Here is a 14,737-nt window from a genome sequence, read left to right on the forward strand (position 1 = left end):
ACTTCTGTTTGAGATGTCTAGTGCCTTCTTGGACTGCTTTGACATGGTTCAGCCCCCACTATGAGAAGCCTTTCCTGACCAACTCTTTTACATCATTTGATCCCTCCTCCTGGCCACCTCTGTCCCCTATGCTTATCTCTCCTATTTTTAATCACACTGTTTGGCAATACTTTCTTATAGGTCTGTCTGCCCCACAAATTGTGAACTTCTTGAGGAAATACAACTGTCTTATTTTATATTTGCTTCCCAGCACTCATGCACGTAAGAATTCTTAACAGCACACCCTAAGAACAGCAGCTAAGATTTACCAACACTTGGACTGAGCTAAGAGTTTCACATGCACTGACTTGTCAATCCCCACAACAACTTAATGAAATAGGTACTATCACTACAGCGGGTGACAACAGAGGAAACTGAGGCAACAAAGAGCTCATTTGCCCAAGTTCATTTGTCAGGTTCACAGATTTAAATTCAGATCTGCTTCCTGGTCTAAATCACTTAGGACTATTGCTTCAATAAGTGTTTGCTGAAGGCTAGAGAGTCAATGATGGTCCCAAAGCATATGATTTAAGCCTCTTCTAGTTTAATCTTATCTTGTAAGGGAAGAGGGCTGTCATACACCAGTTCCAGGACTCCAGACATAGAGTAACCGAAATGGAAGTGCCAGTTCAGGCACCTACTGGGGCTGGGAAAGACCCTTTGCTCCAGAAGGTAAAGAGGGCCTGTGAGACCGCGCGGATATGGGCACACCCTGGGGAGTAGCACTGGGTCGGAGGAAGGGTCTGGCCAGTGCCCGGCAGGCTGTGAACAGGAGAGGTGGGGGGGGGGGGTCTAGCGTGGGTTCCGGAAGCAGGAAAGGAGAGCAGGTGTGGGATCTAAATTAGGACGAGGGCTGGGAGGGCGCTCGGCTCAGAATGGCACAGCTCGGCCTCCGCCCTCAGCGGAGGACCCTCATCTCGGGCGTCTGTTGGTTCCTGGGCCTGGAGTCGGCCGAGACCCGCCCAGAAACACGGGGAACGGAGACTCGGACGAGCTCCTTCGCCTCCACGGGTTTTCTCCCCTGAGGGGCTAAGTGCGTCCCACTTCAACTCTGGCCTCTTCACAGAAGTGGCTGCACGCTTCAGGGTAAAGGCTGGGGTGCGGGGGCTGGGAGGAAAAAGAGCAGGGAGCCCCGAGGGAAGGGCGGGGGAGCCTCGGCCGGAAGGCGTCCCAGGCTCGGCTGGGAGCCGGCGCTCTCTTTCGACGCCACCCGCTGCCCCCGCCCCTGAGCCGGCCGGGACGGCAAAACGTCTCCGCCCCCAGCGCACCGCGCACCTCACCTTGAACGCCGCTCCACCCACCGGCACCCTATTGGGCCGGCCGGGCCAAGGCGAGGCGGCGATTGGCCGGGTTGGCTCCCAAAGGCCCCGCCCATCTCCCCGCCCCCGTCCCCGTCCGCCGGTACTTTGGACGGCGGCGTGGCGCCCCTCCTCCCCGCCCGGTCCCCGCCCCCCGGAGCAAATGCTGCCGAGCTGCGGCCGCGGGGCAGATGCACGCGCTTGGGCCCTTCTAGCAGGCGCGAGCAGTCGCTGGGCGCGCGAAAGCGAAAGAAGGAAGAGGAAGGGAGGGCGGGGGCGGGGTGTTGAGGAGGGGCGGGAGGAGGAAGAGGAGGAGGTTGGAGCGCGCTCGCGCTGGGCCCCGCGCCCGCGCGGAGGGAGGGGGAGAGGGGCGCGCGCGCGCACGCTCGCGTTCTCGCTCGCTCCATCCATCCATCCTCCGGTCGCGGCACGCGCGCGCGCTCCGGGCTCGCGCCGCACCCCCCGCCCGGGAGAGGCGGGCTGGAGTGGGGGGCGGGGGGAGGGGCGCGCGGACGGCGCGCGGACTGCGCGCGGGCGGGGTGAGGTGAGGAGGAGGAGGCGGCGACGGGACGAGAAGGGAGGGGAAGGGGCCATGGCTGCCCGGTGAGGCGGCGAGGCGGGGGGGTGGCCCGACCCCCCGGCCCCGGGCCCTGGGCCCCGGGGAGAGGCGAGGACGGACCGACGGACATGGGGCTCCGGAGCAGCCGCCGCCGCCGCCGCCGCCGGAGGACGCGGCCCTGAGAGGCCGCCGGGCCCCGGCGCGGCCCCCCGGGCGGGGTGAGTACGGGACGGAGACGGGGACGGGGGAGGGGCCTGCGGGGGGCGGGGGGCGGGGCCCGAGGCGGGGCTTGGGCCCCCTCCCCCCAGGTCTGGGTCAGCGCCCCTTCCCCTCCCCCCGGGCCGACGCGGAAACGCCCGGCTTCCCCCGGCTTCCCGGCCCGGCCGGGGCCCCCAGCTCTCCCCCTGTCTGGGTCCCCCCTGGGCGGGGCAGGGCCGGCCGGGGAGGGGGCGCGGGGCCTTTGTTAGGGAGCCAGGCCCCAGCCCCCGGGACAATAGAGACAGCTTCCCGGACTCCTCTTCCCGGCCGGCCGGGGCTGTCGGCGGGCGGGGAAGGAGAGGGGCCGGGACGCGTCCCACTCTGCCCACTCTCTAGGGGTCGGTCTGTCCCGGCCCGGCGCCGGCCTCTGGCGGCTCGACTCTCCTCCCCCCAGTCGGTATGATGCAGCAGCAGTGCCGCAGGGACGGGGGAAGAGCCGAGGCCCGGCCTCCTACCCTCCCCAGTGCCCCTGGCTCATTTGTCAGTCCCCACCCCACTCTAGGCCGGCAGCTCCTTAAACTCGTACCCACCGTTCAGAGGGGCCCTGGATTGTGGGCGCTGTTTCTGAATCCTTTGGTGGGGATTCCTGGACTTTGGGGCTCTTGGAAAGACTTCCGGGCAGGTCCTGAGGGAGGGAGGGTGGTTATCTAAAAGAAGAACAGGTAAGGGGAGTGCCCACTCCTGGCATGCCATCCCACCAGACTCTGCCTCCTCTTGCTCACGGTGATTAGAAATGCCCCTTCAGCTCTAGGTCTCTGGGCTCTGCTCCCCTTCTGTAGTGGCAGGCTTATTTCAAGGGAAGACAGAGTGGGGTGAAGGTTGTAGGGTCCTAGGGCCATTTCTACTTCTGGTAGCAGTACCCCCCCAAGTGGACATCCTGGCTGAAAGCAGAGGTGACTCTGAGGAGAGCCTGGGAAGGGGGGGGAGTGTATTTAGGAGTCTGTGCAGTTCTTTGCCACACCCTGTGGGTTTGCTTTGAGGCCTTAGAGTTCCTTCTCCTCCGCCTGCTGCATTGCACCATGGGTATCAAAGAGGGGTTTGAGTTTTGGGGATCTGGGGTGAGCTGCTTCCTCCTATAGACCCAGGCTCTGATTGGCAGTAGAGCCCAGGGCCTGAGTTCAGGCCTGGGAAGGACTAGGCTGCCTTTGGGTTTCAGGCCCTGAAGGACCATCCAGACTTAGTGAGCCTGGGCCTTAGGGAGAGGTAGATCCTGATGCCACCATTAAGTTCTGGGCAGCGAGGTGCGGAGGGGAGGTGGCAGTCCTCAGAGGTGCCTTGGACTCACACCAACACCCCCACCCCCATGTGTGCAGCCGTGTTGCCGCCCGCTGTGCTATGAGCAGTCAGAGCGCCGTCTCCACAAGAGTTTACAAATGAAAATGGAGGAAATGTCTTTGTCTGGCCTGGATAACAGCAAACTAGAGGTGAGGGCTCCCCCACGTGTGCCTCTAGTTCTTTCTCTTGATGTCTCTACGTCGCTATATCTGGCATCCACACCAAAGAGGAATTTGGGTAGTCAGCCTTGTTCCTTAAAGGGAATAGCTGGCTGAAAAGGCCCAAGGATCCAAGAAGAAAGAACTCGAAGTCAAGATGGGGAAAATGGCAAAGAAAGCATTATTTTTGGCCAGGGCGAATTGGCAGGAGATTTGGTTGGTGAGAGTTGCTCTCAGTCCAAGGGGCTGTGACTTTCATGACCCTGGATGTTCTCCCTTGGGCCCAGGCCATCGCTCAGGAGATATACGCGGACCTGGTCGAGGATTCTTGTTTGGGATTCTGCTTTGAGGTACACCGGGCTGTCAAGTGTGGCTACTTCTTCCTGGACGACACGGATCCTGATAGCATGAAGGATTTTGGTGAGCTTCCGGGTTGAAGGAGAGTAGTCTAGCCCTGCCCTGGGAGTGCTTGGAGGTTCCTTCTCTGGCAGCCACACCAGATGTAGCGCCTGGAGCTCCTGTGAGCTTAGGCAGGGGTTTTGTAGAGGCCATGGGGCCACAAGCGGGAACAACAGGTGAGGGGCCCTGCCCACCCTGATCGCCACGCCTCTCCTGCCCCCAGAGATCGTGGACCAGCCGGGGTTGGACATCTTTGGACAGGTTTTCAACCAGTGGAAGAGCAAGGAGTGTGTTTGCCCCAATTGCAGCCGCAGCATTGCCGCCTCCCGCTTTGCTCCCCATCTGGAGAAGTGCCTGGGAATGGGTCGGAACAGCAGCCGAATTGCCAACCGCCGGTGAGGGCTTCTTCCCCTGCTAGAACCAGAGCGGCTCATCTTTTACAGCCTCTCCCGAGGTGTCATCCCCTGGGGGCATTTGTAGGGCATAGAGGGTGGGTTGTGCTTAGCCCCAGGTGCTCCACTCTACTCTGAAGTCGGGGGCAGAGAGAGGTGGCAGCCTTGACCCTCCCCCTTCCCCACCCTTGGCAGGATTGCCAATAGCAACAACATGAACAAATCTGAGAGTGACCAAGAGGATAACGATGACATCAATGACAACGACTGGTCCTACGGCTCAGAGAAGAAAGGTGTTTGGGGATCTGGGGAATCGGGGAGGGGGGCACTGGGGTGAGGTGGGTACGTAAGACTTGGGTATGTAATAGTTACAAGTTGTTATCCTGAATGAGGGGGGAGAGTGTAGCTTTGTACTTCTCTTTAGGTGCCCTTAGATTGGGAACTTAAAGTGACCCTGCCCTTTATCCTTTTGTCCTACACAGCCAAGAAGAGAAAATCAGACAAGGTGAGAGCCGGGGCAAGCATGAGGGAAATTTGGGCAAAGGACAGATACCCTCCCCTTTGGGCAGGGAGTCTTCGGGTATCTCAAATCTGAGGTCACTGGGTGCCTCTCTGGGTTCTGGGATGAGGGTGTCTGATGGGCAGGAGGGCAGCAGAGGCCTTGGGAGAATGTGGGGAAGGGGGAATCTGGGTAGATAGGCCTCTGACTGGGGAGGAAGAGGAGGAATTTGAGGATGTTTGTCAAATCTTTTTTCCTTCCCTGGGTTCTCGGCTCCCCCTTATCGTTACCCTTTCCCCAAAGCTATGGTATCTCCCATTCCAGAACCCCAATTCCCCTCGAAGATCCAAGTCTTTAAAACACAAAAATGGTAAGTGGGGCTGGAACAATGGGAGTGGTTCTAACTGTGTCTTCTGGGACTCGTTGCTGGAGGGTGGAGGTGGGGGCATGAGGGGCAGGGGTATTGAGGGAGGGCCTGTGATCCTTCTGTCACCCCCACTTCCTCTCTGGTTATTTTCAGGGTTCTCTGTCTGTACCTCTGCATCAAACACCCTTCCCCTTCTTTTTTCTTCTTCAGGGGAACTTAGCAATTCGGATCCTTTTAAGGTGAGTAGGGGCTGCCCCTCTTAGGTTCCCTGTCATTTTCCTTGCTGTGAGTTGGGTGGGATTTGGACACGTGGGGATCAGAATGTTGACAGCCAGAAGCACTAGATGGGGTACTTGGGACTTCCGTATTTATGTTCTTTCTGGGTCCTGGTCCCAACCCCTTACCCATGGGTAGGTGGGATGAAAGGAATCACTGGAAAACTTCTGGGTGGTCTTAAGGCCTTCTCACTTAGAAAGGGCTGAGAGGGACTGATTCCCCACCCCTACCCTCCTTTCCTTGACTGCCCTTTCTCTAACCTGTACCTCTGGTTCTCACCCAGTATAACAACTCAACTGGGATCAGCTACGAGACCCTGGGGCCAGAGGAACTGCGTAGCCTGCTCACCACGGTGAGGGACCAGGGAAGGGGAGGCCCTTGGGAGTGGGCTTAGCCACAGGCCATGGTTGAGGCCCTGGAAGAGGCTGGTGATGAAGCAGTGAGAGCCGCATAGTTTTCTCTTCTGAATTAGATTTCCTGGCCAATGGTGGTCTGGGGCCGTGTGCCCTGGACTCCTTGGGGCCATTTCTGCTTGTGCAGTCTAGCATTTGTACAGAAGGGAATGTCTAGTGTCTAGAGTAGGCTTTCCTCCATTCCTCCTTTCAGCTTATATTCCTCTTCTAGCAATGTGGGGTGATTTCTGAACACACCAAGAAGATGTGCACAAGGTGAGCTCAGAACCTAGAGAGGGGGCCGGGGGCCCCGCTGCACACTCACCCTGGGCATGGGTCGGGAGTACCCCTGGACTTGAGCAACAGGGCTCCCACCCCTCCCTTCCCCTCCTCAAATGATCAGGCCTTAGGCCACAACCTGGGGGCTCTCCGTTCATCCCTTCCCTGTGTCCATCGCTCCCACCTCTGCTGAGGGGTGGGGCTTCGCCTGTATTCCTCAGAGCCTTCCTCTTTTGTCAGGGTCTGATCATTCTTTCCCCACCAGGTCTCTGCGCTGTCCCCAGCACACGGATGAGCAGCGGCGAGCTGTGCGGATATATTTCCTTGGACCCTCAGCGTAAGCGACCTTCTGGGAAGGGTGGTGGTTTGTGGGGTGCTAATTGGTATCCTTAAAGCCCTTCTTTGGCCTCTCCCCTTTCCAGCGTCCTTCCAGAGGTCGAGAGTTCCCTGGATAATGACAGCTTTGACATGACTGATAGCCAGGCCCTGATCAGCCGGCTTCAGTGGGACGGCTCGTCTGATCTCTCACCCTCTGATTCAGGCTCCTCCAAGACGAGTGAGAATCAGGGATGGGGTCTAGGTAGGTGATACAGCTGGGCCCTGGGGCCTCTCTGCCCGAAGTGAGGTGAGGAGGGGACACCTTGCATTCCCCTGCCACAACCCTTCCCTTACCCCTGGTGCCTCTTTCTTTTCAGGTACCAACAGCTCTGAGTCACGGAAAACCAAGAAAAAGAAATCCCATCTGAGCCTGGTAGGGACTGCCTCCGGCCTGGGCTCCAACAAGAAGAAAAAGCCAAAGCCACCGGCACCCCCGACGCCCAGCATCTACGATGACATCAACTGACTTGGGTGCAAGGGATAGCCTTTGGCTGAGCAGAGCCCTCTCTCCCGACCCCCACCCAGGTGGCATAGCCTGGCAAATGGACGGCTGCTGGGGGTTTGGGCTTGGGAAGCTTGGTGTGCTAATCGGGCAGAGGATCCAATTATGCACCCCTGGGGGGTGTCAGGGTCCTCTGCAATGGAGCACGGCCCCTCGGCATGCAGGACTCAGACCTGGACATATTATGCCTTGGACATAAGTTTGGTGGGGAGGCGGTTTTCCTATTTATTCTGTGAGTTACTGGATGTCCAGCTAGGCCAGGGGCCTAACCTGGGCACTGTGCCAGGGCAATGCCTGCCCCCCACCCCAGGAACTGGACAAAGCCCTGCCGAGGAGCATTGTGGCTACCCGGGAGGCTGTGGGTAGGAAGCTGAGCCTGGAGGGGGCCTCCCCCAGCTGCCCTCAGCAATGTGAATGGGTCCGGTGCTTGGAGCTGAGGGGCAGGGCTGGGCGTGTCCTGTCTACGTGCAGAATCCTATCCAAGACCCCCATCCCAGGGGGAGATAGGCACAGAGAGCTGTCTGCTGAGGTAGGCGCCCAGAACCGCCGCCACCGCCTTCCCTGCCTCTCACAGGGGCAGCCCTTCCCCTCAGTCCCCATGGGCCTCCTTGGCAGCAGGAGCTGTCCTTTTGTTGTTGGGTGCCAGGAAAGGGCCTCCGGCCTCTACAGCTTCAAGGAACAGGCAAGGGGAGGGTAGGAAGAGGGAGCTGTGTATCAAAATGACTCCCCCCCTACCTTTCCTCCCTGACCCAGGGCTGGTGAGGAGTGGGGCCCCAAGGTGAGAGGGAACGGTGCTGCTTTATTTGAAATGTTTTCTTACCTCATTCCCTGCCCCAGGAAGGGGCCCAGCCTCACCCTCCTGGGGTGGCCCCATGTTCCTCCTGCCTACCCTGCCCCGCTGCCCTAGCAGGGCAGCCCGAGTTCCCAACTGCTGCTTGCCACCCCCTTTCACCTCAACCAGCTTCAGTTCCTCCTCTCTCGATGCTCCTGCCTCCAAAGCCTGCCCTGTTTCCCCTTCCTTAGCCGCTTTTAAGTTATTTATTCTGTACTTGTGGTTTGGGGCTGAGGAAAATCCTGATCTTTTACCTCTCCCCCCTTGCGAGGAGTGGGTGGGAAGAGAGGGTGGTCTCTGTCCTCCAGGTTGTCAGTGGAGGGGTAAGGGGTGCCATGCCTAGGCAGTGCCCCTCTGTGGGACTGTCTTGCCAGTGTGCCCACCTGCCTGGTCTACATCCTGAAGAGATGTATCGTCCCATCTCCATGCGTCCCACCTCCATGCAGGCACCATCACTCCCAGGAGCCAAGCTGGAGGACTGCAGTCTGGGCTGGGAACAGAGCTGACCGTCACAGGGATGAAGTTGTCCCTGAGCCATGTTCTCTGGCACTTGCTGGACGTGTCCCCTGCCTTCCTCCCAGGAGGAGCCATCCCACATTTGGGTAGCTAGTACCCAGGACTGGTTGGACTGATTTGGGTTAGGGACCCGAGGGTTAAGGGAACAACAGAGATAGGGCTGTAGTACCCTGTCTGGAACCCCAGTCTCCCCCTGGGGTGGTTCTGATTGTGGCTGGCGCCTGGTTACAAATTGGTTTTTAACCCAAGAATTGTGATTATTTTTTAAAAAGCCAAACAAGTTTTGGCAGGAGTTAGAATAAATCCTGGGGCCTGGGCTCCTCTGTTCTCGACCCTCCACAGCCTTCTCCCTCAAAGGGGAAGCCAGAGGGAAAGGAGGATCTCAGCCCGCCTCCAGCCTGCTCCCAAATGCAGTCTTGGGAATAGGTTGAAGGTGAAGGGAGGAAGGCCGTGGGCCACTCTTCCTTCTGAGAGGCAGCTGCAGCTCAGGCCCTAATATACCCTTTCCCCTCTGGCCTCTCCCTTTCCCCCCTCTGGTTGGAGGAGGGAGAAGTGGGAAGTAGTTTGGGAACTGGTTTGTCCACATCCACTTCCCCATTGTTCCTTGGCCCGCCCTCAGGGCAGAGCCCCCTGCCCAGGCTGGGTAAGAGATGGGCTTGGTCCAGCAGGGACCCTGAGGGAGCAACCCCCTTTCCTCCTGGGGAGAGTATGCCCCCCTACCATGTAGTTGAACAGGGGCTAGGAGCTCCCCACTCCCTTCCCTCTAACAGCAGGCTGTGTGGGTTTCAATTCCCATCCTTCCCACCCCGGCTAGGTGTCGTCCACCCTGTATCCTATCATGTGTCTGAGTGTGTGGGGGGGGTTCTGTACTAATTTCCATGGCCGGTGGCTTTTCCTTCCATGCATCACTCCCCCCCGCATGCCCAGGGGCCACCCGCCTGGCATAACCGCATGCTGGGGTCATTGGGGGAGGGGGGTGGGGCTCACGCTGTCCTGTGGTCTTGAGATTTTTATTTTTGCATATGTAATCCATCCTGTACAGGTAGCTAACTTTGTAAACGCTGTGTATTCCCCCTGCCCCCATGGCTGCTGGTGTAAATAAACTGCATCTCCCGTTGGTAGCCCAGCTGCCCACCCTCATTCCCATGTTGCTGAGGGGCAAAGCCATTCTCTTACTGTCACAGAAGGAGGCTCCACAGCCACAAAATGGAACTTTATTCAGTCACAGACACTGACCCTCCATCCAAGAGCCCCATAGGCAAGGGCCTGGGGCCCAGTGCTCCATACCCAGAGCTCGTCCTTGGAGCTGGGCAGGGTATGACACTGGCTGAGAGCCAGAGCTGCCTCTTGCTTACAGCCTTAGGCCTAGGGTAGCAGCAGCTGTGGCCTGGCCTCTCCCGATGCTGGGGGCTTGGCTTTGTGCCCCAGTCCCCTTTCTGACTGAGCTCTATAAAGAACTACTTTAAAAAAAAAAAAAGAATATAAGCAAAGTGCTTTGAAAAAAAGGGAGAACACTGGTAACTGTCTGGAACACACAGAACACCCTATTACTGCTACGGGGTGGAGGGAGAAAGTAAAGTGCCTAGAGGGAAGGCTGACAAACTTCACTCCTGCTTGTGTGGTTTTAGTCTCCAAAGATGGATGTTCCACTAAGGAATCAAGAGTTACACCAGGCTCCCTACAGAAGTGTGCTGGGGCCATGCTGAGCTGCCCTGGCAGACAGCCCTGGGTGCTGAGGAGCAGACATGCAGGATGATGGGAAGAGCTAGGGCCACAGCTGGGAGGGAATCCTCAGAATCCAGGCAGCCCACTGAGCTGGGCCACCAGCTCGGCTCTGAACTTCAGGACCTTAAAAGTGAAGGAAAATGACATTCTCATTTCTACCTGAGTTGTGCTTGCACAGAGGGGATGTCTGTACCCTCGTGGACATGAAGGGGAGACCCCATGCCTGCCCCTGTGTCCTATGGAGGAGAACCCACCACATCCTTTCCACCCTCCCCTCCCAGGCCCTTGGGCCCAGCTCTGGCCAGGAAAGGGGAGAGGCCATAAAGGAGGAAGACCATGCCTTTCATTTTCTCCCTCTGGTCCTTATCGTCCATACATCCCAAATACTAGGAAGCTGAAAAAAACAGTGACCCCCACCAGGGAGACAGTGGCAGGTGCTGTGAAAAACTGGCGGTAATTGATACGGAAGTACCACACCACACCTAACAGCACCACAAACACAGGCACCATGAGGCTGCCCACACTGACACCGAGGCTGGGTGGCTCAGTGACCGAGGAGGGGGCCAGGGAAGCTGAGGGGCCTGGAACAGCTGACCCTGGGGGTGAGCGGTGGCAGTGAATCACACAGTTGTCAGTAATGTTCAGGGAACGCAGTGTGCAGGCTGGGTCTTGCAGCAGGCGGCCCTGGTAGATCAGTTTCATCTGGCTCTCTTGTCCAGGGAAGTATTTACTATAGTAAAGATGAGAGAGACAGAAGGAAAGACAAGAGGGCGAGGAATGAGAAGGCCAGGAGGCCTGGACCAACAAAACAAGGCAACGGGGGGAAATTGCAGCAGGGTGAGTTACTAAGGAAGTATTCCCCAACCTGCCCCGAAGCAGCTGGACCCAACACTTCCCTGCTCCAATATCTGTATCAGCCTCTTCCGAGATGAACAAGGTCTAGGGGCATGGGGTATGAGCAGCTTCCCACTTCCCAGCCCACTTACCTCTTCAGAGCACCCACAGTATCCTCGGGCCTGGCCACAGCCAGCTCCTCGGTGTCATTGAGGAATTTGAGCCGCACATTGATGAGGCTGGGGCTGGGAGGGAGGCAGTTGCTGTCCTCGGATCTCAGGGGCGCCTCTGGACTGCTGCTCTCTGGGCCCACTTGTCTTTTGGGCAGGCTTTGGATGTCAAGCAGATGCTCAAGGCTGGGCTCAACACCACCCCCAGCTCCAGGCTCCCCTGTGGAGTCTCCCCCACCTTCGCCAGCCTCTTCAGCCTTCTCATCATTACCCTCTGATGGATGGGGAAGTTCGGTGGGCTCTGGGGTGCCTTGGCCCGCCACCAGATGGTCCACGTGCCCCAGGTGGAGGACGGATGTGTCGCCAGCTGACACAATAGTGCCCAGGAGCTGGTTGCTACTGCTGTCTGCTACGTAGGTAGAGAGCCAAGCTAGGATCAAGGCTAGAATCAGCACCACCACACCTGCCACCACAGTCACCTCATTACCCACACCCTCAATAAGGGTGACATCAGAGATCTCCATGGCCTGGCTGCTGAATGGGTCCACACTGCAGGAACAAAGGGGGACAGCATCAGCAGGGCATGAGGGTTGCAACCAGATTTCCTGTTTGTTTAGGTTCTAACTGACCAAGCCCAGAAAGAAAATGGAGTTCTGTGTCCTGTATAGAAAGGGGCACAAACCTTCCGAACTCTGGACCCCCAACCTACAGCTAAGGACTTACCCTTTGCCTCTATTGTGAAACGCTGGCTTTTAGGTTCCACCCTTCCTCTCTCACATTCCAACCCTACAATGAGCATGGATCATCAGGAAAACCTTACAACTTTGCTGCTACTGCTACTGCTTATTGCTTTTTTGGTAGGCGGGGAGAACATTTGCTTCTTTGTGCCCTGAAGTTCACTAGGATTTCTATTACTTGGTAAAGCAACTATGCTCCCCTGAGATGCCTCCAAGGTGACTTCAGAGAGAACAAAAAAGCCTGGAATTTTTTATTTGGGGGCCCCTTTGGAGGCATAGTGCACGCACTCTTGCCAGACTGTCTCATTTGAACCTAATCTCATTCACGGTCACAGATCTGGGTCCAGATGTCAAGAGCCAAAGAAAACTAATTTATCATCAAAAGCAAAGTCAGCCCACCCCAAAGAGACAACTCTGTAGGGGCCATCAACAGACACTATGCAACAAACATCGTGTCTGTCTCCTCTGAAAATCTCCTGGCAGTGAAGCAGGAGAGACGCCAGAACCACCACCCTCCTGGGTCACCATAGGCTCACAACTGCAAAACCACTATCCGAGTAGAACTGATTTGGAAAAGATTCCAAAATGGCTCTTGCAATTGGTATCTCAGTCTCTCTTCTTGTACTATGTTCTCTCTCGGCAGTTTCTCAGAAAGGCAGGAAGGATTTTTGCTTGCTCCTTAGAGTAACTACTCTTTACCTTACAGAATCTGCTGCTTTCACAGCTGTCCCTGGGCAAATCCAGTCTGATGATTATCATTACCAGACTATTCTCACAGCACCTATAAAACTTCATTATACTTATCTACCTGTCATCTCTCTACTAGACTCCTGGAAAACAAGGACGACATGTATTTCTCTGTGCACCATAGTGCCCAGCCTAATCTCACAGTAGTTGCTCAAAGAATATTTGTGTAACGTATCAACATCTGAATAGTTTCCACATCCTTATTTAGTACATGGGCCCTGAGGTCAGGAAAAAAACCCCAACTAATTATAAGCCCCGTTATGCCTCTTACTAGCTCCGTAACCTCAGACAACTTTCTCAGAGCCTCAGCTTTCTCATCAGTAAAATGGGGTTAAGAATAGTACCTACCTCATAAGGTTGTTTTGAAGATGATGGGAAATCATCGAAGCAAAATACTTAGCACAGTGCCTGGCACGTTGCAAGTGTTCAGTAAGTAAATAGTAGCGATTATTTGTCACTCCCACAACTAACCCCTGATGGTAAGATGGTTAATGTCATTAACCCTGATTTACAGGAAACTACGGCGAACAGAGGCAAAAACGACTGGCGCAGGCACAGGGAACTTTCGTGGGGAGGGGCTGGACAGGACCCCAGGTCTCCCTCCTCAGAGGCCTTTGCTCTCTCCTCAACCTGTAAGTGACCCGGACGGCGCGGTGAGGAGGGGGTCCCCGATCCTGCCTTTTCTGAGGCGAAGGCTCCGTGTTTGGGCGGTCCTATCTCCGCGGCGCTGAAGAGAGGTCCATGGGTCCACCCGAGCCGAAAGGCTGCCTAGCTCCGGCAGCCGTGCCCAAACCCAGTTATCCTATCCCGTGAAGGGTAGAGTCGGGTGAGGGGGGTCACAAACCATCCACACCCCTCAAACTTCGGGGCGGGGCTGGGAGGCTGGGGGCGGGGCTTCAGTACGCGGGGGAACATGGGAAATTAGAGGGACTGGAGCGGTATTGCGCCTGAATAAGTTAGGAGATCCTCACCTGAAACGGCCAGACTAAGTGTTTTGACTTCGCCAGGATGGCCCAGGGACTCACCTTTCTGTAGGGGCCAGGGGAGGGGATGGCAAGCCCCAATTCTGTCCACAGTCCGGTCTCTTCCGGCTTCTCCCGGAAGCTGTTAGAACCAGACAGGAAGTTCCGCCTCCGCGCCTTGCACTGATGACGAAAATATACGTAAGGCGGGCTGACGTAAACGTATTCTTTAAATAAAAGGGACAGGTTTCTCAGCGGAAGGAGGGGCGGAGTCATTGTTGGCGGGATACTGGTCCTCCTGGGTCTGGGCCACGCCTGGTAGGCGGGGCCTAAGGGGCCCAGTGGAGGGGCGGGGCCAGGAGGGAGTTAGGGGAGGTGCTTGGGTAAGGGGCGTGGCTTCGCCTCTAGAAGTCGGAGTGGGCTAGCACCGTTGGTCAGACCAGGTTGGCGTTTTCCTCTTTGCAGGGTTTTTCAGGCGTTGCTCCCAGCCTCCCGGGCTGATTTTGGATTTATTACTGCTCTGGACAGCTAACTGAGCTCCAGGTTAGCGGAGTTAGTAGGGACTGGTATTTCTGACCTCCAAGAGTTCAACTCAGGGCTAGTCGGGAGACAGACAAGGAAACAATTTAGTCACCAGCAGGTGTTCCGAGAATGCGGCCCCAGGTAGTGTGAAACCTTGGTAAAGGTGGCGAGAAGGCATTTCAAAGAAGGCACAGATTCATTGCAGGCTTAGGACACAGGAAAAGCATGAGCCTCAAAAAAGACAGGGAAAAAGATTCAGCTTCCAAGAAGTTATCTAGATTTTTTGCAATTAAAATTTGTTCTAAAGACATTTTGGGGTTTTTGTTATTTTCCGGCGAACTATTGATTAAAGCATAAATGATGCAGACGGGTAAACTTATAAACAAAGAGCTCGGTGGTTTTCACCAACTGGACACACAAGTGGAACTAGGACGCAGATCAAGACATAGAAAATGACCCTAGAACCCCTCTTCAATCCTCTTCCAGCCACTAACTTCCAAAAAGTGACTATTCTGACTTCCGTTACAATAGATTAGTTTTCTGTTTCTGTTTTTGGTATAAGTGGAATCAAACAGTATGTATGCACTGTTTGGTGTCTGGCTTTTTTTTTTACTTTTTTTT

General features: G+C 56.3%; 2 protein-coding genes, 1 long non-coding RNA gene and 1 pseudogene across 9 annotated transcripts in view; 1 reads left to right on the forward strand and 3 right to left on the reverse strand.

Annotated features, from left to right (window-relative positions):
* LOC141573638 (uncharacterized) overlaps positions 1-3,047 on the reverse strand; it is a 9,452-nt gene extending 6,405 nt beyond the window's left edge. Inside the window, exons 1-2 of the long non-coding RNA XR_012499586.1 lie at positions 2,877-3,047; positions 2,685-2,779 (exon numbers count right to left, since the gene is read on the reverse strand). This is a non-coding gene — a long non-coding RNA (uncharacterized LOC141573638). The remainder of the gene's footprint in view (positions 1-2,684; positions 2,780-2,876) is intronic.
* ATXN7L3 (ataxin 7 like 3) lies at positions 1,424-9,540 on the forward strand. Of its 5 annotated transcripts, none has more exons than XM_074343318.1 (13): positions 1,424-2,114; positions 3,468-3,578; positions 3,875-4,007; positions 4,210-4,381; positions 4,574-4,671; positions 4,861-4,883; positions 5,181-5,247; positions 5,398-5,483; positions 5,804-5,872; positions 6,145-6,188; positions 6,457-6,528; positions 6,614-6,771; positions 6,887-9,540. In XM_074343318.1, the coding sequence occupies exons 2-13, from the start codon at positions 3,528-3,530 to the stop codon at positions 7,033-7,035; spliced, it is 1,122 nt and encodes a 373-aa protein (XP_074199419.1). In that variant the 5' UTR covers positions 1,424-2,114; positions 3,468-3,527; the 3' UTR covers positions 7,036-9,540. The 5 variants fall into 5 exon arrangements, with proteins under 5 accessions (XP_074199419.1, XP_074199421.1, XP_074199422.1 ...); XM_074343320.1 differs by having other exon boundaries at positions 1,431-2,114; positions 5,202-5,247; XM_074343321.1 differs by having other exon boundaries at positions 1,435-2,114; positions 5,455-5,483.
* Positions 9,541-9,617: 77 nt separating this feature from the next.
* On the reverse strand, positions 9,618-10,365 carry LOC141573556 (uncharacterized; annotated as a pseudogene).
* A 104-nt stretch (positions 10,366-10,469) lies between these two features.
* Positions 10,470-13,747, reverse strand: TMUB2 (transmembrane and ubiquitin like domain containing 2). 3 transcript variants are annotated; one of them, XM_010959540.3, is made up of 3 exons: positions 13,658-13,747; positions 11,131-11,697; positions 10,470-10,874 (listed from the first exon to the last, which is right to left on the reverse strand). In XM_010959540.3, the coding sequence occupies exons 2-3, from the start codon at positions 11,670-11,672 to the stop codon at positions 10,508-10,510; spliced, it is 909 nt and encodes a 302-aa protein (XP_010957842.1). In that variant the 5' UTR covers positions 11,673-11,697; positions 13,658-13,747; the 3' UTR covers positions 10,470-10,507. The 3 variants fall into 3 exon arrangements, with proteins under 3 accessions (XP_010957842.1, XP_010957843.1, XP_010957839.1); XM_010959541.3 differs by having other exon boundaries at positions 13,604-13,719; XM_010959537.3 differs by lacking the exon at positions 13,658-13,747 and adding an exon at positions 12,981-13,547.
* Between the last annotated feature and the right edge of the window lie 990 nt (positions 13,748-14,737).

This window comes from Camelus bactrianus, chromosome 16 (genome assembly GCF_048773025.1).
Source record: "Camelus bactrianus isolate YW-2024 breed Bactrian camel chromosome 16, ASM4877302v1, whole genome shotgun sequence".
Taxonomy (NCBI): domain Eukaryota; kingdom Metazoa; phylum Chordata; class Mammalia; order Artiodactyla; family Camelidae; genus Camelus; species Camelus bactrianus.

Coding starts and splice junctions, on each gene's coding strand:
- ATXN7L3 (XM_074343318.1), top strand. CDS start 3,528: ATGAAAATGGAGGAAATGTCTTTGTCTGGCCTGGATAACAGCAAACTA. Junction 4,008..4,209: donor TGATAGCATGAAGGATTTTG/GTGAGCTTCCGG, acceptor TCCTGCCCCCAG/AGATCGTGGACCAGCCGGGG. Junction 5,873..6,144: donor TGCGTAGCCTGCTCACCACG/GTGAGGGACCAG, acceptor TTCCTCTTCTAG/CAATGTGGGGTGATTTCTGA.
- TMUB2 (XM_010959537.3), bottom strand. CDS start 13,015: ATGATTTCCCATCATCTTCAAAACAACCTTATGAG. Junction 11,698..12,980: donor CTTCAAAACAACCTTATGAG/GTAGGTACTATT, acceptor TTGTTCCTGCAG/TGTGGACCCATTCAGCAGCC. Junction 10,875..11,130: donor ACTGTGGGTGCTCTGAAGAG/GTAAGTGGGCTG, acceptor TCTTTACTATAG/TAAATACTTCCCTGGACAAG.